Genomic DNA, 25365 nt, shown 5'->3' on the forward strand with positions numbered 1-25365 from the left:
CTGTACTCTCCTCTGCCTCCTATGTATTGTCAGATCCCTGCTGTCAGTCTGTACTCTCCTCTGCCTCCTATGTATTGTCATATCCCTGCTGTCAGTCTGTACTCTCCTCTGCCTCCTATGTATTGTCAGATCCCTGCTGTCAGTCTGTACTCTCCTCTGCCTCCTATGTATTGTCAGATCCCTGCTGTCAGTCTGTACTCTCCTCTGCCTCCTATGTATTGTCAGATCCCTGCTGTCAGTCTGTACTCTCCTCTGCCTTCTATGTATTGTCAGATCCCTGCTGTCAGTCTGTGTTCCCCGCTGGTCTCCAGGTCATAGATGTACAGGTTTCTACTTCAGGGTCCATAGGGGGTCCACAGGGTTGACCTTGGGGTATAGGTTGGGAACCAAATCCGGGCACCACGCAGTTAAAGCTTTTAGCTCCCAGGATGCACTGGGTCCACTCTCCCTATAACCCCACCCCCAAGCCAGAGGCACCTCAGTTTAAGTTGGTGCCCGGCCGGAGTCGGGTCACCATTAGCGCAGGGGGAGCTGATTAGCAGCCCCTAAGCTTATTTTATTTTTTTAGGGACAAAGTTTTTTCATGGACTTTGGACTCTTCAGAGCGGCAGCGTCGGACTGTCCATAGGACGTCTAAGCTGCCGCTCCGTCACCCCGCTGGCGCTGAGACGCCAGTACAGATCTGGGGATCTCAGCGGGACCCCAGAGTCTGTACTAGCCGGACTCTGCGGGCGCCCAGGACTGCTGCTGGATCCACGGGGAGCAGGTAAGGTCGCGGATCACCGCTTGCGGTGATCCGCGCATTTCAAATGCAGTCCTGTGCCTCCGGTCTCAGGGGACAGACCGGAGGCGCCGGCAGCGGCGGCGGGCCCCCCATACCCCGTGTGTCCACTAGACCACCAGGGACTTACGATCGGTGCAGGGAGCCGGCGTCCCGGGGGTTAATAGCCGGCCAGGGGAGGCAGCCTTCCCTGTTACAGCGGCTCCTCCCCTCAGCTCAGCGCGCCTTTCAGTATCCATAGTCTGGCGTCGCTGAGCTGCTTCCTCCGCGGGCCACGCTTCCTCTGAGGTCTCCAGCGGCCATTTTATCTCTGTGGTGCAGCAGAAATCTCTCAGGATGGCAGTGAGTCCAATCCCCCTGCGTACCTCACCATCAGGTCAGTGTACACAGCGCTGTAGCCTTCCCAGACACTGAATCTGGGCAGTTGAATGCAGTGTAATAGTGCAGTATATTATATGACATGTTTATGTATATATGTGTATATCTGCATTGTATGTGACTTATGCTAGTGCTGACTGTACTTTATTCTCTCACCTGTCAGTGTATATCTATCCCTTTTCTTTATCTGCCCTAATACAGCTGTACTTAGGGTGGTTCTGAGACCTCACATTTATATACTTGTTAATATTTGTGTGGTTTGTCACATACTGTTGCGTGCTGCACGTTGCCATATTTTAGATGGAACTGTGTGTTGCATACGCTGAAAATGGGTCCCTGCAGCTAATTTTTGGCATCAGTCAGGACCAGTATAGTGCTGCTTAATATTTCCGCCAAGATTGGTCAGATATGTCTGACCAGGAGATAGAGCGTTATACTGCACCCATTTTTACTATCCTGCACGTCATGTGCTGCAGGTGTTAGTGCGGAGGATTTGACTCATAAAGGGTTCTGTATGTGGCGTCATCTGGTGCCGGCCTCTTTCACGACCCCCTTGGGCGGTTTGTTTTCTCGGGATCCTCTCAATTGCGGATCGCCGGGCGGGCCCCATTGTTGTACCTCACTTGGGGTTACTTCACCATACTGCCCTTTGCATCTCAGGGTATCTCGCAGCTTCTTGCACTCTTCCCCTGTGACACAGACTACCGCTCCCTGCAGGGGTTTTTCGCAGTATATGAATTCCCCCTGGTGCCACAATAGTCTGTCATTCCCCTTGCAGGGATTACCACAACAGCCACCCTGGGTGGATGTCGTTTTCTACGAAACGCTAATTGGCGTGGTTGACGCCCTGTGGTTACTTCCCAGTTGGCTCTGCCGTGAACTGGGTACTGTTCGGGGCTCTTTCCCTCTTACACGGGGGGAAGCCTATTTCAGGTATTATTATCCCTGCTTTAGGGCTGGTAGCAGGTCCATTCTGGTTAGAGTGAATGTTGACCTGCACCTGTATCATACACCCTCAGTATTGCGTGCCTTCGGGTTACCTGTTGCTGACTAGCGGGTGGATCGCATAGCGGGACTCTGGCTGTTGCCAGATAGGAGGTGTTACAACAGTGTTTGGCCTCCTGTCCCAAATTCCCTGAGGGTCATCACGAGCCCCTCCTGGGGGGGATGGGCGTGTTACTCGTCTGATTACAGACGTTACTACGCCTCCCATTCCTGCGTGGTCGGATTCTTCGGATCCGTAGGTGGTAACTCTGCCTGAAATCAGTATACTTGCTTTCAGGAGTTGTTACCCATCCTACCATGGCTATAGCATGGTTGGTTAATACTATTGCATATTGGGTTGATGCATTTGTAACGTTTTTTCCCCTCCAACACGTCGGGGGTTCAAATGTATTTGGTCGCTCACGTAATATATGCTGTTGTCATAGGTGGAAATGCCTATATTGGATACCAGTCTCCTAACTTTCAGAGTTCCGGCTGCGACTGTATCCTCCGTAATACCCTATGGCTGCGCTCTGGGAATGCAGAGGTGCAGATACCATCTTTGGGGTTGATATTGTTTGGTCCTGACCTTGACAAGATTGTAGTAACATTGGCAGTATTACTAACGACAAGTTTACCGCTTTCAGCTATGCCCACTACAAGGCCTCAGACTATGTCTGTTAAGTCTTTTTTGTCCTCTGGTTCAGCCTAAAGGTCTGTTTCTTCGTAGACTGTCGGCATCTACAAGGGCCGACATATCCAGTACCGAGCAGGCCTTTACTGCCAGCCGATCCTGCTTCTGAACCTACGGATATCTCTTCAGTCTGACGGGGCAGGCCTACAACTGGGAGATACCGATTTTCTCAGTTCGCCCGGTATTAGTGTCAAGTTGCCGCGGCTACGTGGGTAGGAGGGTACGCCCTCTTTACAAGGGCCTTACAGATCCAGAAAGCTATGCAGTTGTTGCGGTAAGCGGAGCTAATTAGGCCATCCCCACTATCTCAGTGAGGGACTGGTTGTTCTGTTTTCTTTCTGGTGCGGTGGCTGAATGGTCCTCTTTGGCCTATTCTCTGTCTCAATTCCCTGAACCAGTTCCTAAAGCTACCTGGGCTCAGGAGGAAATCCCTATGCTCCATCATACGATGTTTGGAACCTGGGGACTTTAGGGTATCACTGGATATACAGGACGCGTGCCTACGGGTACTTACAGAGACCTTTCCTCAGCATGGGCTGAGGTTTGCTGTATCACAGCAACACTTACAATTTTTCGGGCTCTGCCTGTTGGGACTGTCCTCAGCCCCACAGGGGTTTACCAGCGTTTTGGATTTTCTGACAGTTCTTCTGTTCAGTATATCCCAATGCTCCTGTACCTGGACGGCCTCCTGCTCTTAGCGGGATCACCGGGGTACTTTACGGCCAGGTCAGGATGACTGTGGCTTCTTCGGGGTGCAGACGTTTAATCAACGGGGAAAAAGTCCTCCCTGCATCCCTCTCTGGGTATTCTTCATCTAGGATCCCTGCTGGATTCTCAGAATCTGAGAATTCTTCTGGCGTAAGACGGAATCTCCTCTCTTCCATTAGGAGTACATGGTTGTCTGCGCAGTCGACAGATGTCTTTACACTCTGGGATGCATGGTGGAATGGGCTCAGTTCCATTCCAGGCCTTTCCATAATTGGCTCATCTCCAGATGGAATGAGTTTTTTCTGTCGGATAACTGTTCAAACGATGATGCTCTCTCCGGAGGCAAGTCGGTCCCTGTCCGGGTGGCTATGGCCATCTCGTCCAGGGTTTTCTTTGCTAGGGACAGTGTCTGGATCGAATCCTTTTCAGTGCAGTTGGACGTCTGTCGATTCCACCCTGTCAATTAACTTACTCTGGCATAACTCTTGTTTCCCGGTGAACCTGAAAAGGTTCAGTCCGACAGGGTCAGGACAGTGGCTTCCTTTTTAGCAACACTGTTCGTTGGGTGGCAATGACAGGTATGTCACATATTCGGACATAGTCCGAGGGTCTCCTCCCGACCATCTCGGCAGCGTTCATTTCAGGAGCTCTCCATTGGGAAGCGGGAGTCCTCAGCCGTCACGACGTGCATCCCGGGGACTAGTCTCTTCCCCAAGAGAGGTTTCATCTCCTGGTGAGCAGGGGGGGCCCCCCTGAGGTGACCCTCATGGCCTTCTGACTTTATCACACTATGGTGTTACAGTTCAGCTCTGGGGATTCTGAAGCAAACTTCAGCGACTCTTTGTCGGTGAAGTGGTCCTTCCACTTTGTGTACCTGTGTTCTCCGGTCTCCCTTTTTCCTCGAGGTCTTTGGAAGTGTTTTCAATCGAGACGGAGATGCTTTCCTGCTGGTGGCTCCTGATTGCCCCAGATGTCAGGGGTACTTGGATCTTCGGAGTCTCTACATCGATACTCCATCCCTGATGCTTCACTGCCCGGACCTGTTGTCTCAGGGTCCTTGGTTTTGCCTTGGACCTGGGTCGTTTGTCTTTGACTGTGTCCTTACAGTGGTCTTACGGCTTCCCTGGCTTTGTCATCGTTGGAATGATTAGAGCACATGGATCAGCTTTTGCTGGGACCTACCACAAACTGTGGCAGCCATAAATCTTATGGTATTGTACCTGTCGATACAATCCTCCGGTGTCCAGGATTTCCAGATATTCTGGCATTCCTTCCGGCTGGCTTGGGTTTCACACTTGGCCTGGTCTTCCTGACAGTGCGGATCTCTACACTGTCAGTATGGTTAAGATATGGAATTGCTTCACTCTGGTATCCAGTTCATCCTTTGGAGTGTTTTCTTGATTATGCCTCCATTTGTCCTCCCTAGGGACTCCTTGGGAGTAAGTAGTGGTTCTTCGTTACCTCCGGGGACAGTCAATGGAACCGCTGGTTGTGATAGCCATTACATGGTCTATTGCTTAGGCTCTCTCTTTCTCTCAGGGTGTTTATATCAACCAGGAGAGTGTCTGAATTGGGAGCGTTCTCATGTGGCTCCCTCTTCTGGAGGGCATCATGTCAGGGTGGGAGTTGCTCTCGCCCTGTGTTTCTTCTTAGTGGTTTTCAGGTTCCATATTCTGGAACTTATGGTACGGCCATTCTGTCCCCAGTCCTCTCGGCTGGGGTGGCCTCATTGACTGTGGTCTGGCCTCTTTGGATTTATGTGATCCGTTCAGGTTCCTTACGGAAATCGGACTCCTTATTGGTGGTCTGAGATTTCTGGTTTTCACAGGAAAGGATGGCCGGCCTATAACCAAATGTTGGCTTGGATGGCCTCGTAGGTCTTCCTCAGGGGCCTACCCATGGGTAGACCTTCCTGTTGTTGATGCTTGTTTTTTCTCGGGCCATGTGACCCTCGTGTGCGGCTCGCTGTGGCGCCTCGGCTGTTTTGCCTTACTAGGTGGCCACGTGGTCTTCTGTCCACACCTTTTTAAGGTTCTAGGCATTGGTTTCCTTTGCCTCTCAGGATGCTTCCTTTTTGGCGACGGATTCTCCTCTCAGCACAGGAGCGTCCCCACCCTTGGTTGAACTGCTTTGGGACATCCCCAAGGTCAACCCTGTGGACCCCCTATGGACCCTGAAGTAGAAAACAAGAGATATGGTAAGAACTTACCTTTGTTATCTCTGTTTCTACGAAGTCCATAGGGTCCACATGGCGCCCGCCCTGACGCACCTGGCTTCATATGGGCTGTGTGGCTGGTCACCGGTTTTCCGTCTCCCATTTCGGTGAGTATGGTTATTGAGTGTTCCAGTTTTCTCTCTCTTTTTCTCTCCTCCTCCGGCCTTTGGCTACTTACAAACTGAGGTGCCTCTGGCTTGGGGGTGGGGTTATAGGGAGAGTGGACCCAGTGCATCCTGGGAGCTAAAAGCTTTAACTGCGTGGTGCCCGGATTTGGTTCCCAACCTATACCCCAAGGTCAACCCTGTGGACCCTATGGACTTCGTAGAAACAGAGATAACAAAGGTAAGTTCTTACCATATCTCTTGTTTTTCCCCTGGTAGCTAGGTCTATAAATGCCTGCGGCCCATATTCCTGACACGTTTATAATGTCTGTATTCTTGGATTTGTCTTCCAGCAGTTGTTGCGCCTCTTCCTCAGGCATCAGACGCAGCAGAGGATGAGGAGGAGATTACTTTGCCGACATTAGAGGATGTAGCCAGGATGACCAACACTCAGCTGAGAACTACAGTCAGTGAGTATTACATACGTGTAGCTGCTGAATTATGCTCTTAGATCAATGGTAAGAATAGGTACCAGCGGTACTGCCATCCTTACTACAGATGGGTCCTTACACCTCTAGCCTCCTAGCGCGTTATACAGCTCTTCTAGGCGCGTCATGCTGTGGGTGACTCGTAGCGCCGAGCAACTTTTCCTTCAACTTTTTTTCCCTTTAAATCCATCTTATTCACTCAGCGATGCGAACAGGACGAACTGCTGATTAAAATGATTTTCTACTTCAGGGTCCATAGAGTATCCACAGGATACCTTGGGGTATAGGTGATGACGTCAGGCATCGGGCACCATAGAGTTAAGTTTTCAGTCCTCCCAGGATGCACTAAGGTCCCCCTCCTATACCCCGCCCCCGAGCCAAGGCACCCCAGTTTAGTTTGGTGCCCGGCTGGAGTCGGATGCACCTGTCGGAGTGGGGGCTAAGAAGAGCCCCATAAGTTTTCTTCAAGCAGCTGTGGATGCACATCTGGAAGTACAGCATGGACAGTCAGTCCTGACGTCCATGCTGTCTTCCCTACACCCCCGCCGGTACCAGAACGCCGGTACTGATACGGGGATGCTGATAGACATCTGGGGTCACAGCTAGCGGTGACCCCAGATGTTTAGGACCATGGCCGGAATCAAGGGGGACAAAGGTAAGCAGCGGGGTCCCGCGGTGGGTCCCCGCTGAAACACACGGTCCAGAGTCCCCAGGCAGGGGGCTTCCTGGGGACTGGCTGCAGCGCGGAGCCAGGTTCTAACCTGCGCTTCCACTACCCCCCTGGGACAGCAGGACCGCGGCAGAGCGGTAGCGCTGCGGCGTCCCAGGGGTTAAATGCCTGCCAGGGGAGCGCGCCTTCCCTGTCTCACACCCGGCGCCTCCCCCGCTGCACACAACCCTCTCTGCTCCTCGGTGGCCATCTTTGGAAGAAGCATGGTGAGCGCTGCTGGACGCTGAAGAACGGTGGCATCGTGGTCTGGGTCCCCCTGCATACCTCTTCTCCGTTGGATAAGGTCTGTGTATGCGGCGCTGTGTCCTACCAGGCTCTGAGTCTGCGTAGTTGAGGATCAGCGCTGATAGTGCAGGAATTGATTTCTTTGCATTGTATGTGACCTATGCTAGCGTCTGCTGCCTGTACTTTTCTATCTGTCAGCATTTAACTGTCCCTGTTCTTTCTGCTAAAGCCCTTGCGGTGCGGTGATTGCAGGGTGGTCTCACACTATACTAACGAGTATCAGTGAGAGGGGTCACGTACTTAACATTATGTCTGAAAGTGATTTTCCTCTCCAGCTGTTATGTACTACATGCAAGGTGCCTATAGCGGAGGGGGACGGCAGTGCGGAAGGACTATGTCGACGGTGTTATTCGTTGACGCGACAAAGCGCTTACAACCCTCGTGGGCCAGTTAGCTCCGCAGCCTGCGTTCTCACAGATGGGATTGTCCCAGCAGTCAGTGGTGTCGTCACCCATGCAGGGTTTCCCAAGACAATTGATGGTACCCCACAGTCTCCCTATTTCCCCCCCTCAGGTCTCTCATGAGCCTGCGTGGGTTAATTCGTTAACAAGCTCTGTACAGCAGTTGTCAGAAGTGTTACAAGGGGAGTCTGTGATGCGGCCTCACAAGCGGCCGGTGGCGTCTGTCTGCTCCTTATGAGGATGACGACGGGACGTCCGATGATGGGGAGATTCTGGATCTTTCTGACCAGGAAACTTCCCGCCCTAAAGAGTCGGACGCTAAGTCTAAGGTGTATAGACCTGGCCTTATTCGTGCAGTCCGTACTGCTTTAGTTAGTGAGGATGTGGATCCTCCGGTATCAAAGTCCAAATACGCCTTTTTCAAAGATGTTAAAGGAGATACCACAGTGTTTGCTCTTTCGGGGCAATTAGTTGACCACCTAGAGGAAGCGTGAAAACAGCCAGGCAAACGATATCAACCTCAAAGGCGTTTAGCAGTGGCGTATCCGTTTGCGGACAATTATTTTGCAAAGTGGGAATCCCCTCCTCAGGTGGATTCTCATGTGACACGCCTTGTCCGTAGTGCCACATTACCCATGCTATCCATGTCCTCCCTTAAGGATGCTACGGACCGCAAGGTGGAGATCTGCCTGAAGTCCGTCTATTCCCTTGCGGGGGGGGGGGGGTCTGCGCGGCCGGCTATGGCCCTTTGCTGGGTTGCCCGAGCTATGGAGCGCTGGTCTGATACGTTGGAGGCGTCCTTCGATTCCGACTGTTCGGCTGAGCAGACGGAGTTGATCGGCAATCTACGGGATTCTGCCACTTATATCAATGAAGCGGCCTTGGATGTTAGTACCCTGGCGTCTCGAATTTCTTCGGCAGCTGTGGCTGCTCGTCGCACCTTGTGGTTGCGATCCTGGAAGGCGGACGCTGATTCCAAAAAGGGTTTGGAGGCGTTGCCTTTTAACGGAGAAGTTCTCTTCGGTCCGGACCTGGACAAAATTGTAGCCACGCTGGCGGCAGCTAAATCTGCATGTCTCCCGTCGGCTGCTGTTCCCTCTCGTTCAGGTACATCGTCCTTTCGGTCTTATAGGGCCCAGGGTAGGCCTAAGACACAGTCCTTTCCGCGACAGGCTGGCCCCAAGAAATCGGCCAAGCCCCGGAAGCAGGCCTGGAGTACTAGACGTCCAGCCCCTAAGCCAGATGACAAGCCTGCAGCCTGACGGTCCGGGCCTCCCTTTGGGGGATCCCAAAGTAGGAGGCCACCTGCAGTTCGCCCGGTGTTGGTCGGTCACCATGACAGACACTTGGGTTCTCGAGGTGGTCTCACACGGGTATGCCCTCTCCTTCTGGCACAGACCTCCGGCTCGATTCTTCACCACGGGTCTACCATCAGACCGGAACAAAGCCACGGAGCTGCGGAAAGTTTTGCACACTATGCTCCAGGCTGGAGTTATAGTGCCTGTTCCATTCTCCCAGAAGGGCCAGGGTTTCTATTCCAATCTCTTTTTGGTGCAGAAACCCAATGGGTCGTTTCGTCCGATTCTCAACCTCAAAGCTCTCAACAAATCTTTGCGGGTGCCGAAGTTTCGGATGGAGACCCTACGGTCCATCATTCTGGCGCTGGAACCTGGGGACTACATGGTGTCATTGGACATACAGGACACTTACCTGCATGTCCCTATTCTTTTACGCCATCAGCGGTTCCTCAGGTTTGCAATCCGCAGCGACCACTTTCAGTTCCGGGCGTTACCTTTTGGCCTGGCGACAGCACCACGTGTTTTCACCAAGGTGATGGTGGTCATGGCGGCTTCCCTGCGGCTGCAGGGGGTCCGCATGTTGCCGTACTTGGACGACCTTCTATTAGTGGCAGGATCTCCGGAGCTCCTTCTGCGCCACTTGGACCTGACCATTACGCTACTGCAACGGCATGGCTGGTTAATAAACTGGCAGAAGTCCACCCTGGTCCCGTCTCAGCGGATTCTGCACCTCGGAGCCTTATTGGACTCGGGACAAAAAAAGGATCTTTGTGACGGGGGAAAAGATCTCTGCCTTACAGTCGAGGGTGCGCAGTTGTCTCTACACTCGGCGATGAGGTTACTGGGCTCCATGGTGTCTGTATTCGACATGGTGGAATATGCCCAGTTTCACTCCAGACCTCTGCAGCATCCTGATCCTGTCCAAGTGGAATGGACTGCCTCAGTCTCTAAAATCCCAGACGATCGTGCTCACTTCGGAGGTTCGCCTGTCCCTGGCCTGGTGGTTGCAGACGACCCATCTCAACAAGGGTCGTCCGTCGTCAACAGGACCCAATTCGCCACCCAGAACGGACGCCAGTCTTCGGGGCTGGGGAGCAGTTTCGGGTCCAAACTTGTTCCAAGGCAGGTGGACTCCGGCAGAAGCAGAGCTTCCCATAAACATCTTGGAACTCCGAGCGGTGTTCAACGCTCTCCAGCGTCACCCAGTGCAGGTCCAGTCGGACAACGCTACCACCGTGGCCTACATAAACCGGCAAGGAGGAACCCGAAGTCGGGCGGCTCTCGTAGAGGTGTCTCGGATCCTGGTATGGGCGGAGCGCAATCTTCCGGCCATATCAGCTGTCTTCATCCCGGGAGTGCTAAACTGGGAGGCGGACTTTCTCAGTCGCCAGGACGTTCATCCGGGAGAATGGTCCCTGCACCCGGACGTTTTCAACTGCTGGTGGACAGGTGGGGTCTTCCAGAGATCGATCTCATGGCGTCCCGACACAACAACAAGTTGCCGGTGTACGGGTCTCGCACAAGAGACGAGGAGGCGTCTCTGGTGGATGCTCTGTCCGTCCGGTGGACGTTCCGGTTAGCTTCTCTTTCCGCCGGTTTCCCTTCTTCCGCGGGTAATCCGGAAATTCAAACAGGAAGGAGGGACGCTCCTGTTGATAGCTCCCGCATTGGCCCAGACGGCACTGGTTCTCAGACCTTCAGGGTCTGTCCATGGACAGTCCTCTGCGGTTGCCGCTACGTCCGGACCTTCTGTCACAGGGTCCTTGTCTTCTCCCGGACCTGACTCTGCTGTCTTTGACGGCGTGGCTGTTGAGAAGGCCATGTTAAGGTCCAGGGGGTTTTCAAGCTCTGTAGTGCGTACCATGCTCAGAGCTCGGAAACAGTCTTCCGCGAGAATATACCATCGCGTGTGGCATACGTTCTTCCAGTGGTGTCGGCCGAGAGGTTATGCACCGCGGGAGTTCCGTCTGTCTCGGGTTCTCGCCTTCCTGCAAGCGGGATTAGACCATGGGCTTCGCCTTGCTTCTTTAAAGGTGCAGGTTTCGGCCCTGTCTGTCTGGTTCCATCGTAGGATTGCTACAATGCCGGATGTGCGCACCTTTATGCAAGGTGTTCTACGCATTCAGCCACCCTTTGTTCCACCTGTGGCGCCTTGGGATTTGGCTGTGGTCCTGAGGGCTGTCCAGGGACCGCCGTTTGAACCAATGGGCTCAGTGGATCTTAAATGGTTAACAGCTAAGACTGTTTTCCTACTGGCCATAGCTTCGGCCAGACGTGTTTCTGATTTAGGGGCTCTTTCTGGTAGACCCCCTTTCTTGATTTTTTGTGGGAACAGGGCAGTGCTACGCACTCGTCCTGAATTTCTTCCCAAAGTTGTTTCCCAGTTTCATGTTAACGAGGAAATAGTTGTTCCGGCCTTTAACTCACCTGGCCTTTCAGTGGGTGCGGGTGTATCTGCTGTGACACTGTAACGTAGCATTACACATACAGATACACCCGCAGTCACCACACAGAATATAGGCATGCTGCAGCAGTTGTGACACTGTAACGTAGCATTACACATGCAGATACACCCGCAGTCACCACACAGAATATAGGCATGCTGCAGCCGCTGTGACACTGTAATGTAGCATTACACATACACATACAGATACAGCCGCAGTCACACACACAGAATATAGACATGCTGCAGCCGCTGTGACACTGTAACGTAGCATTACACATACAGATACAGCCGCAGTCACACACAGTATATAGAGACGCTGTGACACTATAACGTAGCATTACAGATACAGCCGCAGTCACACACAGTATATAGAGACGCTGTATATCATTTTACTCCGCAGAAAGCTGCTTGTGCGTCCTGTTCATATCTCTGGGCGTAAAAATTACATTAATAGGGTAAAAGACGCTCAGTGTTACTGAGTCACAGGGTGCTCACGAGTTATGTGTAACGCAGCTTGTAGGGCACAGAGAATAATGTATGTGGACACATCTCTAGCTAGATACGATCACTAACACCTCATTCTGCAGTTATACAGCTCTATAACCTCTGGGAAGAAATGACTGTTGAACTGGGACACGACGCGGTTTCATTATAATTAGGGGTGAGCGGATTCGGTTCTACTCTGTTCCGTTCGGATTTAAAAACCGAATCTTATTGGTTATCAGCTGTCACGAGTTTTGGATAGCCAATAAGATTCGGTTTTTAAATCGAATGGAACCGAGTAGAACCGAATCCGCTCACCCCTAATTATAATTAGCGTCGTGTGTGTGTGTGTGTGTATGTGTGTATGTATGTGTGTGTGTATGTGTGTGTGTGGTGTGTCGGACAGTAAAAGATAATTCCCTTATTAATACAAAAGAACGTGTAACTAGAGCAATATGTGAACGGTAAAAAAGTTGATTCAAAGTCACTGATCCTTAATTAAAAGGTGGCTGCAGTCCTCTTGGGGTCCGTTTTGGCTAGCGGGTGAAGTGGTTCTGGAAAAGAGGTTTAAGAAGACAAGCGCCTGATAGTGTAGTATTTCAAATAATGGTACTGAGTGCTCGTAAGAATAAGTGTGCGTACCAAAAATAAACACTTATAAACTTATCTGTGTTGCAGGGATGAGTAGTCCACACTGGATAAGTTTAGATGGGATGTCATCAACCTGATCACCTTAGGGGGAGCTTATATAAGCTCGTGGGAGAGAGAGTATATATAGTGTAGTATATTTTTGCAAATGATAGTAATTTATAAGTAGAGGCTGCGTACCAGATGATGCTGAGTAAATAGCCCGTAGTATGTTCTCCTCCAGGGACCTCCTAATACCCTCTAGGAATCCCTCATTAGGTCCTTGGATGTTCAGTGTAGGAGAGCTGAATACATATGCAATCTCTCGTCAGTATATTCCAAATAGGGGATTTTATTAGGTTTACAGAGTATTGGGGGAACATAAAACAAGATATAGAAGAATAAAAAATGGCTTATCCTATATAAGGGTACCCAGTCCTCTTTACATAACCAAGGATGCAGAGAGCCTGGGTCTCTCTCCCATGAGCTTATATAAGCTCCCCCTAAGGTGATCAGGTTGATGACATCCCATCTAAACTTATCCAGTGTGGACTACTCATCCCTGGAACACAGATAAGCTGACAAGTGTTTATTTTTGGTACGCACACTTATTCTTACGAGCACTCAGTACCATTATTTTAAATACTACACTATCAGGCGCATGTTTTCTTAAATCTTATATATATATATATATATATATATATATATATTTTTTATTTTTTTGGCTGGAGCCTGACCATACGTGTAGAAAATGGCCACCGCAGCACTGAAGGGATTAACCCTCTTGCTTCGGCGCCATTTTTAGAGGGTGGTAGGTGCCATATTAAAAAATGTACAGGTGCTAGGCGTAGAGTGTTTTAAAATAAAAACGCATTTAAAATGGTAGAGTATGTGCCGCACTGAGCTAGGACAACAGGTACAAAGCCTGAGGCTGTGCACAGCTATGAAATGTGAATGTATGTACAATGTATGATGTTACATGTATATTTTGTATATAAAATGCACTTCTTGGATATGCCTGTATAGGACATGCCCAGCTTGTGACTGCAGGAAATTAGAGGCTGATTGTCATCTCCTAGCAGGAGGTCTGATGAATAGATAGACCTGTTGTGGTCAGTGATCTCCAGGTGAGACCTGGCTGGGAGGTCTCTGAAGGGTTTGGCTATATGACACTATCACACAGTTACAGAACTTTCTTTGAAAAGACAATTTGTTTGTATTTAAGAAGCCCCTTTTGGAGGTCACTGAATGTGTTAAGGTTGGAAATGCCAAACTGATAGATACTTCCATTGGGAAGGATGAATGTCATTTACTATTTCCTGTGAAATGTTATTTCTACTTCAGGGTCCATAGGGGTCCACAGGGTGACCTTGGGGTATAGCTGGATCCTCGGGCACCACGGAGTTAAAGCTTTTAGCTGCTCCCAGGATGCACTTGGGTCCAACCTCCCCTATACCCCGCCCCCGAGCCACAGGCACCTCAGTTTTAGATGGTGCCCGGCCGGAGTCGGGTCACCCTGCGGGGTGGGCTGCAGGAGCAGCACCCTAAAGCTTTTAATTTTTTTATTTAACTTAGTTACATTTATTTATTTTTTACTATTAGTTTTTTTTCTCTAGAGCAGCAGCGCTGGGCTGTCTGTACAGACGCCCACGCTGCCGCTCCTTCTCCCTGCTGGCGCCGCGACGCCAGCACTGAACTGGGGATCGCGGCGGGGGAAGCCAGAGTCTGTACTAGCCGGACTCTGGCTTCCCCCGGGACTGCTGCCGGAAGACGCCGGGGAGATCAGGTAAGCCTTTTAAATGCAGTCCCATGCCCCCGGTCTAGGGGACAGACCGGGGGCGCTAGCGGTGGCGGCGGGCCCCCCCTCCAGCGGAGGCATACCCCGCCAGACCACTAGACCACCAGGGTTAATATCGCGGCAAGCGGGATGCCGGCAACCCGGGGGTTAATATGCTAGCCAGGGGAGGAAGCCTTCCCTGTCAGCGGCTCCTCCCCTCAGCTCAGCCCGCCTTTCAGCCCGTAGTCTGGCGTCGCTGAGCTGCAGCTACTCGGGCCACTCCTCCTCTGAGGTCTCCAGCGGCCATTTTCTCTGTGGCAGCGTGGATACTCTCAGGGAGCACGCGGACCGGTCCCCCTGTGTACCTCTCCCCTGCAGAAGGACAGTGTACACAGCGCTATAGCCCTCCCAGACACTGAATCTGGGAGGTTGATTGTAGTGGAAAGGTGCAGTGAGTATATCTTCCTGCATGGTATGTGACTTTTGCTAGTGCTGCCTGTCTGTGTCTTTTTTCTACTTACTGTCAGCCTGTACCTATCCCTTTCCTTCTCCTACAAGCCCTACAGGTGTGCGGGGGAAGGGTGTTTCTACTGACCTCACCTATATAGATCACGTATTTGTGAGGTCCGTCACATACAGTTGTGTGCTACACGGTGCCATATTGTGGGCTGTTGTTCAGCACACTGGTGAGTGCGCACGTTTTCTTCCTAAGTCATGGCTGAGGAGGAGATTGAGCACTCCGGGGCTCCGGTATTGTTCTCCTGCAGGCGCTGTTCTGCAGGAGTGGATAGGGAGGATTTGTCACAGGATGGCCTGTGCGGACAGTGCCAGGCGGTCCCTCGTACGTCTAAACCTCCCATTTCGCAGGAGCCACCATGGGCGATGTTTTCCCAGGTGCTGGTGTCCATCGCGGACCGTCTGTCAGTCCCGACTGCCGCCCCTACTAGGGCGTTGCCCCAGCCTGCCATCCCCCATTCCCCAGGGGTCCCACAATTATTGCAGACTCCCCCGGGGTCTCAGCCTGTTGGTCCCTATGCGGGGTTGCCAATGTATATTCAGTCCACCCCTGTGGCACAGCCGGCTGTGGTGCCGTTTCAGGCTCCTGTGACAGCTCCTCCACCCTGGGTGGATGCGCTTTCCCACACTGTCCAAGATTTGGCGGCAGCATCTTCGGCTTTTCAGTCGATGTTGCGCAGTGACGTGCCCTCCAGGGCGTCTAAACGCTCAGTCATGGCACAGGCTGCGCATCTTTCGGATTCTGAGGGGTTCTCGGATGATGGTGAGGTACAGGATGACTCAGCCTCAGATGCCTCAGTCCAGGAGGTAGACACTAAGTCTTCCATCAATGTGCGGGCTCTGGTTAAGGCGGTGCGGGCTATTCTTCTGATTGAGGATGAGGCACCCGCTCCCAAGTCAAGGTATCCTAGTTTTAAAAAGGCTAAGGTTACTTCTACAGCGTTCCCCTTGTCTGATCAGTTGACTGATCACATGGCGGTGGCCTGGCAGACGCCCAGTAAGCGTTTCCTGCCACAGAAACGCTTGGCGTCCAATTATCCATTCCCGGAAGTGCATTGTAAGAAATGGGAAACTCCGCCTGCAGTCGATTCCCATGTAACACGCCTCATCAGGAGTGCTACTTTGCCATTGCCGTCTATATCCTCGCTGAAGGATCCTACGGACAGGAAGGTGGAGACTTGTCTAAAGTCTATTTATTCTTTCTCAGGGGCTGTAGCCCGGCCGTCCATGGCCATCTCCTGGGTGGCCAAGGCCATTGAGGGGTGGGCCAACGCCTTGGAGGACACGTTTACGGATGAATCTCCGGACGTCCAGAGGACGTTGTTAGGACAGATGAGAGATGCCGCCTCCTACATTGGAGAAGCATCTTTGGATGCTAGCCTGTTGACCTCTAGGGTTTCGGCGGCAGCAGTGTCTGCTCGTAGATCCTTGTGGTTGCGGTCTTGGAGAGCAGACGCGGATTCAAAGAAAGGCTTGGAGGCCTTACCTTTTAATGGGGAATTACTATTTGGTCCGGACCTGGACAAAATAGTAGATACCCTGGCAAAATCCAGGTCAGCCTTCCTCCCTTCAGCTACTACACCTGCTAAGGTCCGGAGCTCGGCGTTTCGTTCCTTTCGGGTTCAGGACAAGGCAAAGGGTCAGTCCTTCCCGAGGCAGTCCGCACCCAAGACCGCCTCAAAGCCAAAGAAGCAAGCCTGGAGTGCTAGGCGCCCTTCTTCCAAGCCAGAAGATAAGCCTTCTGCGTGATGGGACGGGCCTCCCTCTGGGGGACCCCAGAGTGGGAGGCCGACTTCTTCAATTCGCCCAGTGCTGGCACAATACCACCACGGATGCCTGGGTGCGAGAAGTGGTCTCCCAGGGGTACGCCCTGTCTTTTCGGCACAGGCCGCCTTGCCAGTTTTTTTGCACAAGTCCTTCTCAGGACAAAACCAAGGCCTTGCAGGTTCAGGAAGCCATAGAGGCCTTGCTGACGGCGGGGGTCATTATACCCGTACCACAGTCTCAACGTGGGATGGGGTATTACTCTACGCTGTTTCTGGTGCAGAAACCCAATGGCTCTCATCGCCCCATCCTCAATTTGAAGTCCCTGAACAGGTTTCTCAGGGTTCCCAAATTCAGGATGGAAACTTTGCGTTCCATCATACTGGCGATGGAACCGGGGGATTATATGGTCTCCCTGGATATCCAGGACGCCTACCTCCATGTGCCTATAGCAACATCGCACCAACGTTTTCTGCGGTTTGCTATTCTCCACAACCACTACCAATTCAGGGCTCTACCCTTTGGTCTCTCCACGGCACCAAGGGTATTTACCAAGGTGATGGCGGTCATGGCGGCTCACCTTCGGAGCCAGGGGATACGGTTGCTACCGTATCTAGACGACCTCCTCTTGCTGGCAAGCTCCCCGGAGGTACTGATCCAGCATCTCCACCTGACGGTCGCTTGTCTACAGGCGCACGGCTGGTTGATCAACTGGAAGAAATCCTCCCTCATCCCATCACAACGGATGGTTCATTTGGGGGCCCTGCTGGACTCTCGTCAGCAACGGATTTTTCTGACTCCAGAGAAGGTCTCCTCCTTACAGCTGCGGATTCACAGTTGTCTGAGCAGTGGCAGAGTGTCGGTGCACTCAGCGATGAGAGTTTTGGGGTCCATGGTGTCGGCATTCGACATGGTGGAGTTTGCCCAGTTCCATTCCAGGCCCCTGCAGGGGCTGATTCTTTCAGAATATAACGGATTGCCACACAGGATCCGCTCTCAGATGCTGGTGTTGTCCTCGGAGGTGCGTCTGTCCCTAGCCTGGTGGCTGCAGACAGCGCATCTCCTGGAGGGGCGCCCCTTTTGGATCCCGGAATGGGTTCTGCTCACGACAGATGCCAGTCTCCGGGGTTGGGGGGCGGTGACAGGCTCCTTGTCACTTCAGGGTCGTTGGTCGGCGGAGGAAGCGATTCTTCCCATCAACATCCTGGAACTGCGGGCAGTATACAGAGCCCTGCAGTTGTCCGGCACCGCTCTTCACGGAAGGGCCGTTCAGGTGCAGTCAGACAACGCCACCACGGTGGCGTACATCAATCACCAGGGAGGGACTCGCAGTCGAGCTGCGATGTCGGAGGTGTCCCGCGTCCTGGCTTGGGCGGAGCGCTATCTTCCAGCTCTCTCGGCAGTTTTCATCCCAGGAGTCCTCACTTGGGAGGCAGACTTCCTCAGCCGTTACGATGTGCATCCCGGGGAATGGTCGCTTCATCCAGAGGTATTCCAACTACTCGTGGACAAGTGGGGGCTGCCAGAACTGGACCTGATGGCGTCCCGTTACAATCACAAGCTGCCTGTGTACGGGTCAAGGACAAGGGACGCAGGCGCAAGTCTGATAGACGCGCTGTCGGTGAAATGGCTGTTTCAACTGGCTTACTTGTTCCCTCCGATATCTCTGCTGCCTCGGGTCCTGCGCAAGTTCAAACAGGACGGAGGCACACTGATCCTGGTGGCCCCAGCGTGGCCCAGAAGGCCGTGGTACTCCGATCTGCGGAGCCTGTCCATCGACGCTCCGTACCTCCTACCTCAACGGCGGGACCTGTTGTCTCAGGGGCCCTGTCTTCACTCGGATCTGGGTCGACTATCTTTGACGGCGTGGCTCTTGAGACTGCCGTCCTGAGGTCTCGGGGCTTTTCTAGCTCCGTTATTACCACCCTGCTGAGGGCGCGCAAGCCTGCTTCCGCGAGGATCTATCACAGAGTGTGGCACACTTACTTTCAGTGGTGCGAGGCCAGAAACTATGATCCCCAGGTGTTCCGAGTTTCGCGTATTCTGGCTTTCCTTCAGTCCGGTTTGGACTTAGGATTACGTCTTTCTTCACTGAAGGTACACGTGTCTGGTCTGTCGGTGTGGTTCCAGCGCAGGATCGCTGCTATGCCGGACGTACACACCTTTTTCCGGGGTGTTTTGAGAATCCAGCCTCCCTTTGTGCCACCTGTGGCCCCGTGGGCTTTGGCGGTGGTTCTTAGGGCCTTACAGGGTCCTCCTTTTGAGCCCTTGGAGTCAGTGGAGCTCAAGTGGCTAACTTTTAAAACTGTTTTCCTCTTGGCAATTGCTTCTGCCAGGAGGGTTTCAGATTTGGGGGCGCTTTCTTGTCGTCCCCCTTTTCTGATTTTTCATCAGGACAGAGCGGTGCTTCGCACTCGTCCTGATTTCCTGCCTAAGGTGGTTTCCAGGTTCCACATTAATCAGGAAATTGTTGTACCAGCCTTTCAGTCACCTGATCTTTCGGCTGGGGAGACTTCCTTAGACGTTGTAAGGGCACTCCAGGTTTATGTGGACCGGACTAGTTCTGTGAGGAAGTCGGATTCTTTGTTTATCCTCTTTGGTTTTCACAAGAGGGGTTGGCCTGCCAACAAACAGACTCTAGCCCGTTGGCTTCGTTCTGTTATTATTGAGGCTTATATGCAGGAGGGTTTACCTGTTCCAGCCTCGGTTAAGGCTCATTCCACTCGGTCCGTGGGCCCTTCTTGGGCTGCTAGCCGTGGCGCCTCTGCTGTTCAGCTCTGTAAGGCGGCCACCTGGTCTTCCATTCAGACCTTTTTGAGGTTCTATGCGTTTGACACCTTTGCCTCTCAGGATGCATCCTTTGGGCGCCGGGTTCTCCTATCAGCACAGGAGCGTCCCCGCCCTTAGTTGGACTGCTTTTGGACATCCCCAAGGTCACCCTGTGGACCCCTATGGACCCTGAAGTAGAAAACAAGAGATATGGTAAGAACTTACCTTTGTTATCTCTGTTTCTACGAAGTCCATAGGGTCCACAGGGCACCCGCCCTGACGCACCTGGCTTCATATGGGCTCTGTGACTGGTCACCGGTTTTCCGTCTCCCATTTCTGTGAGTATGGTTCTTGTGTGTTCCAGTCTTCCTTCTCTCTGTTTCGTCTCCTCCTCCGGCCTGGGCTGCTTACCAACTGGGGTGCCTGTGGTTCGGGGGCGGGGTATAGGGGAGGTTTGACCCAAGTGCATCCTGGGAGCAGCTAAAAGCTTTAACTCCGTGGTGCCCGAGGATCCAGGATCCAGCTATACCCCAAGGTCACCCTGTGGACCCTATGGACTTCGTAGAAACAGAGATAACAAAGGTAAGTTCTTACCATATCTCTTGTTATCAACATTTTAGGAGACTGTTATAATGTATGATAAATCAGTTTATGTTTAGGTTTGGATGGTAGATTATAAAGGAGGAAATTGGGTGACTCCATTGAAATGTAATATGTGGTTATTTATATTATGTGACACCGCATGATTGGTTGAGAGGAACACAGGGCGGATTTGCCCCCCTGTGATGTTGTGTGTAAGAACGATATAAAAAGAGGGACTGTGAGCCCTGTATGTGTGCAACCCTGTAACTTCTTTGAGGAGAAGAGCTGCTGATTGATAAGATTCCTGTACGCTGATTATTCCCCTTCATCCGGAAGGTTGAGTCTTTTTTAAGACTGAGAGCAATAAACACCTTGCCTGACTACAATTGTATCTCAATCCTGCGACCAACAGAATTGCGCCAAACGCTATTCCGTTCTCCGGCTGTTCTGAGTAAGAGCTCAGTGTCTCCAAGTTCAAGCCCTCTGCCAGCTACCGTGCAGACCTGGTCCATTGCGAGGGATCAGGAGGAATCAGCTGACACCAATCAGGGGGTGTGGCCGCAGCTAGTCAAACGCATACGCAGCAGAAGCGGTTCCAGGTGCCGAGGTAGGAGCCTGGGTGTTCGAAAGCGGTTCTGAGTGCCGATAGGAGGAGCTTATTGGTGGCAGCATCGTTACATGACTACAGCGCAGTGGGCGGAGTGATCGGGAGTCCGGCTGGAAGTGTGTGTGTGTGTGTGTGTCTTGCCGATAACATAAGCAACCTAACACAGAATAAATGGGATTTAGTAGCTTATAAAGCAGAAAGCCTTCTGAAGTAAAGCAAGTAAATATTTTATTCTCATCAGTTATACACAGAGTTGTAACCTTTAGATAGACCAGCATACATTTATATACCTCATATTACATGGTATACTCTAAGCTTACATATACCATATATGGTTACAGCTACTGATCTATAAATAATGAACAGTACAGGCATCAACACTATTATCTGTCCAACCAGCCAACTAGTTGATTGATTGGAATGAAGGCAGTCTCAGGTTGTCCTGGCTCCCTGAGTAGCTGGGAAGCAAGGACAGTAGGCGGGCATGATGAGAACGGGCACCATGGGAGGGGGGGGGGGGTTGAGCCTAATGTTCAATTCTGCTACTGCCTCCCAGCAGCCCCAGTGCTCCCAGAAATAAGAGAAAGCCGCTGCTGAACGCGGAGACTGTCTTTCTTGCCACGTCTGTGAGTGCACAGTGGGGTCAGGCTAGGAAAGCTGTCGGAACCTGTATCTCAGGGCGTAGAGGCGCTGATTGCTGCAGTACACCAGGTATTGCATGTTTAAGAGAGATACAGTGTCGGATAGGCAGTCTATCTTTAATAAAAGACAAAGAGAGGCTGCCACTTTTCCAGCGTCTGAGGAACTGGATGAGATCCTAACCTCTGCGTGGAAACACCCAGATAAAGTTTCAAACTTTTATCTTATTACCCATTTCCTGCAGAAAGCAGAAAATTATGTGAAGCTCCTCCTGCGGTAGACCCTTCAGTATCCCGTCTGTCTAAGAAGACGGTACTCCCTGTACCAGGAGCAGTCTCCCTAAAAGAATCTTCCAACAGGAAATTAGAAAACACCTTAAAATCTGTCCCTTTGTCCCGTGCTAGTCAGCTGTTGGGTCAATTAGGCTGTAGAAGCATGGGCTACACAGCTGTCAGAGGGCCTTAAGACAGGGGTCCAAGTAGACGAGCTGATTCAGTTGGCAGATCAGATTGCAGAATCAGCCACTTTCCTAGGGGAAGCTGCAAAGGACATATGTAACCTTTCCGCTAGATCCTCGGCCTTGGCTGTCTCAACCAGAAGAGCTCTTTGACTGCGACAGTGGCAGGCTGATGCCGAGTCTAAGAGAGCAGTGGAGGCTCTTCCTTACACAGGAGATGTCTTGTTTGAATTAGATAAGTGGATCTCACAGGCCACAGGTGGTAAGTCCACTTATCTTCCATCAGCTGCTCCTCCCCCTAGAAAACCAGCTGCAGCACCGTCCTTTCGTGTTCCAGGAAGATTTAGAGGCCGTTCCAGAGGAGCTCCTGCTAACTCCCGTGGTTCCAGAGGCCAAGGAAGAGTCACTGCATCCTCGTCCCAACAGGACAAACCTGCGGTTAAACCATCTGCATGACAAACTACCTTCTCACTTGGGGGATCCCAAGGTGGGAGCTCGTCTGCAGAACTTCAAAGAAATATGGATCCGGTCTTGCCAGAATGCTTGAGTTCCGGGTCATCATTACTCAGGGGTTGAAGTTGGATTTCAAAATCCAACCTCCTCGCTTTTTCACAACCGAGTTACCACTGTCAGCAGAAAAACAGGTTGTGATTCAGGAGGCAATAGTAAATTTACCCCCAGAAGTCTAAGATCGGAGTTCTATTAAGAAGTGATGATACCCATAGCAACCAATCAGATTCTACTTCTCATTTACCTAGCACCTTCTAGAAGATAATACCTGGAATCTGGTTGCTATGGGCAACATCACTTAATAGAACTCCCATCTTAGTAAATTTACCCCCTGTTGTCTCGAGTGGTAGTGAAGGTTCCAAATCATCTCTGGGGTCAGGGTTTTTACTCTAGCTTGCTTGTGGTTCCCAAAACGGACGGGTCAGTGAGACCCATTCTGAACCTGAAGGATCTGAATCGTTATCTGTGTGCATTCAAGTTCAAAATGAAGTCTCTACAGTCAGTCATTGCTGGCCTCGAAAAGGAAGAGTTTCTCGTGTCCTTGGGAATGTGAAGGTAGGCATCCTTTATGTCCAACTGGCCTCCTCATCAGGCATTCCTTTGGTTTGCATTGAAAGACTCTCATTTTCAATTTCAGGCCTTACCTTTCGGTCTTTCCTCAGCACCAAGAGTTTTCACGAAAGTCATGGCCGTGATGATGGCCCTGCTTGAGAGGCAGGGTGTTGCTATCGTTCCATATTTGGACGATCTCCTTATCAAAGCGCCATTGGTAACACAATTGTTACAAGACATACAGGTAACTCAGAGTCTGCTTTTACAACACTGTTGGATCCTCAACTTCCAAAAGTCATGTCTACAACTTACACAGCGCCTGCTGTTCTTGGGCATGATTTTGGACACGGTGGAACAGAAGGTGTTCCTTCCTCAGGACAAGGTCTCCTCCATTCAGCACTTGGTGCGGATGATACTGCGTCATCGAAGAGTATCCGTACATCTGTGTATTCGATCACTATGAAAAATGGTGGAGACTTTCGAGTCCATCCAGTACGGGAGATTTCATGCCTGTCCATTTCAATTGGATCTCCTTTCCCAGTGGTCGGGGTCCCACCTCTTTCTGCACAAGCAAGTACTATTGTCCCCCAGAACATCTCTCCTCTGGTGGCTGAATTCCTATCACCTGTTAGCAGAGAAGCGTTTCGCATTGTGGGAATGGATTCTCATCACCACGGACGCAAGTCTGAGAGATTGGGGGGCAGCGACTCTGGGAAACACTTCCAGGGCCGCTGGACTCAGCGGGAGGCAGTACTGCCCGTAAACATTCTAGAATTAAGGGCAGTATTCTATGCTCTTCAGCTTGCACATCCTCTGTTGCAGGGTCTAGCAATCCGAGTGCAGTCGGACAATACCACGGATGTGGCATATATAAACAATCGGGCGGCACCAAGAGTCGGGCCACCATGAGGGAAGTGAGCCGCATTCTGCTTTTGGGAAGAGGAATTTGCAGCTGCAATCTCAGCAATTTTCATCCCAGGGGTAGAAAATTGTGAGGCCGACTATTTCAGTCGACAGGACATTCATCCGGGGAATGGGCGCTCAATCCGCAGAGGTTTCAACAGCTGATTCAACGTTGGGGTAAACCTCAAGCGGATCTCATGGCATCGAGGTTGAACCATCAATTGCCGCGGTATGGCTCACGAACAAGGGATCCACAGGCAGTGGTGGTTGACGCATTGACAGCGCCTTGGCAGTTTCAATATGTGTACCTGTTCCCTCCAATTCCGCTTCTTCCTCGTCTGCTTCAGAGAATCAAAAGAGAAAGGGTCTAGGTGTTACTGGTGGCTCCAGATTGTCCCAGACGAGCGTGTTACTCAGGCCTACAGCATCTGTTGATAGACGATCCGTGGCCCCTACCTCTGCAAGACTGACTACTTCTACAGGGTCCGTTTATTTATTAGGGCTTAAAGCGGCTTTGTTTGATGGCGTGGCTGTTGAGAGGGCCATCCTAAGGAAAAAGGGTATTCCTTCCAGCGTGATTTCTACCATGATTAAGGCTCGGAAGGAAGTTACACCAAGCTACGTATGTCTTCCAGATACGATAATGTTTTTGATGTGAACGCTGTGGTTCTACGAAGTCTGATTTCAAGATGTCCCGTCTTCTTTTTCTACAGGCCAGTTTATCAGCAGGCCTTCATCTAGGATCTTTGAAGGTTCAGGTGTCTGCGCTGTCCATTTTCTTTCAGAGAAAACTAGCACTATTGCCCGGATGTCCAGACCTTTCTACAAGGAGTAATCAGACTATACAAACCTCCATTTGTGCCTCCTACGGCCACATGGGACTTGGATTTGGTCCTTTCGTTTCTCCAGTCTACTCTTTGAGCCACTACAGACTGTGGAGATTACGTTTTTAACTTGGAAGGTGGTTCCTACTTTTGGCGCTCGCCTTAGCTAGGCATGTGTCGGAGCTTGGGGCTCTATCCTGTCGGCACCGTACCTCATTTTCCATGAGAATAGGGCTGAGCTACGTACACAGATGTCCTTTCTTCCCAAGGTGGTGTATGCGTTTCACATAAACCAGCCAATTGTGGTTCCAGTGTTAAAGGAAGATTCTCCGAGCTCCACATCCTTAGATCCGAAGAGCTCTAACAACATCTATGTTGAGAGGACAGCATCTATCCGGAAGTCTGCTTCAAAACAAACTTATTTCTCATCTGATTCGCCTGACAATCAGACAGGCTTATTTAGCCGCTTCTAAACAGCCGCCTGCTTCGATTTACGGTGCTTTCAACACGCTTGGTTGGTCCTTCATGGGCGGCTGCCCGTGGTGTTTCTTTGACTAATCTTTGTCGAGCGGCCACTTGGTCAGGGAAGAATACTTATGTTAAGTTTTACCGTTTTGACACTTTTACGGCCTCTGCTTCGCAGTATGGCCGTGCTGTTTTGCAGGTTCTCAGCGCACTCCCGCCGGAATGGGAGCTCTGGGACGTCCCCACTGTTCTGAGACTCCAGTGTCCCCTAGTGGATGAAGGAGAAATCAGGATTTTGATACTTACCAAAAAATCCCTTTCTCCGATTCCACAGGGGACACTGGACGCCCACCCTGCGTTGTTACACCTGCATAAGTT

At 51.5% G+C, this 25365-nt stretch overlaps 1 protein-coding gene across 1 annotated transcript in view; it reads left to right on the forward strand.

The window, feature by feature from the left end:
- The window catches only part of RECQL4 (RecQ like helicase 4), a 324140-nt gene that overhangs the window by 70019 nt on the left and 228756 nt on the right, over positions 1 to 25365 (forward strand). Inside the window, exon 9 of the mRNA XM_088463386.1 lies at positions 6218 to 6334. Coding sequence (XP_088319512.1) covers positions 6218 to 6334 — 117 coding nt within the window. The remainder of the gene's footprint in view (positions 1 to 6217; positions 6335 to 25365) is intronic.

This window comes from Taudactylus pleione, unplaced genomic scaffold (genome assembly GCF_031769625.1).
Source record: "Taudactylus pleione unplaced genomic scaffold, aTauple2 ptg001351l, whole genome shotgun sequence".
Taxonomy (NCBI): domain Eukaryota; kingdom Metazoa; phylum Chordata; class Amphibia; order Anura; family Myobatrachidae; genus Taudactylus; species Taudactylus pleione.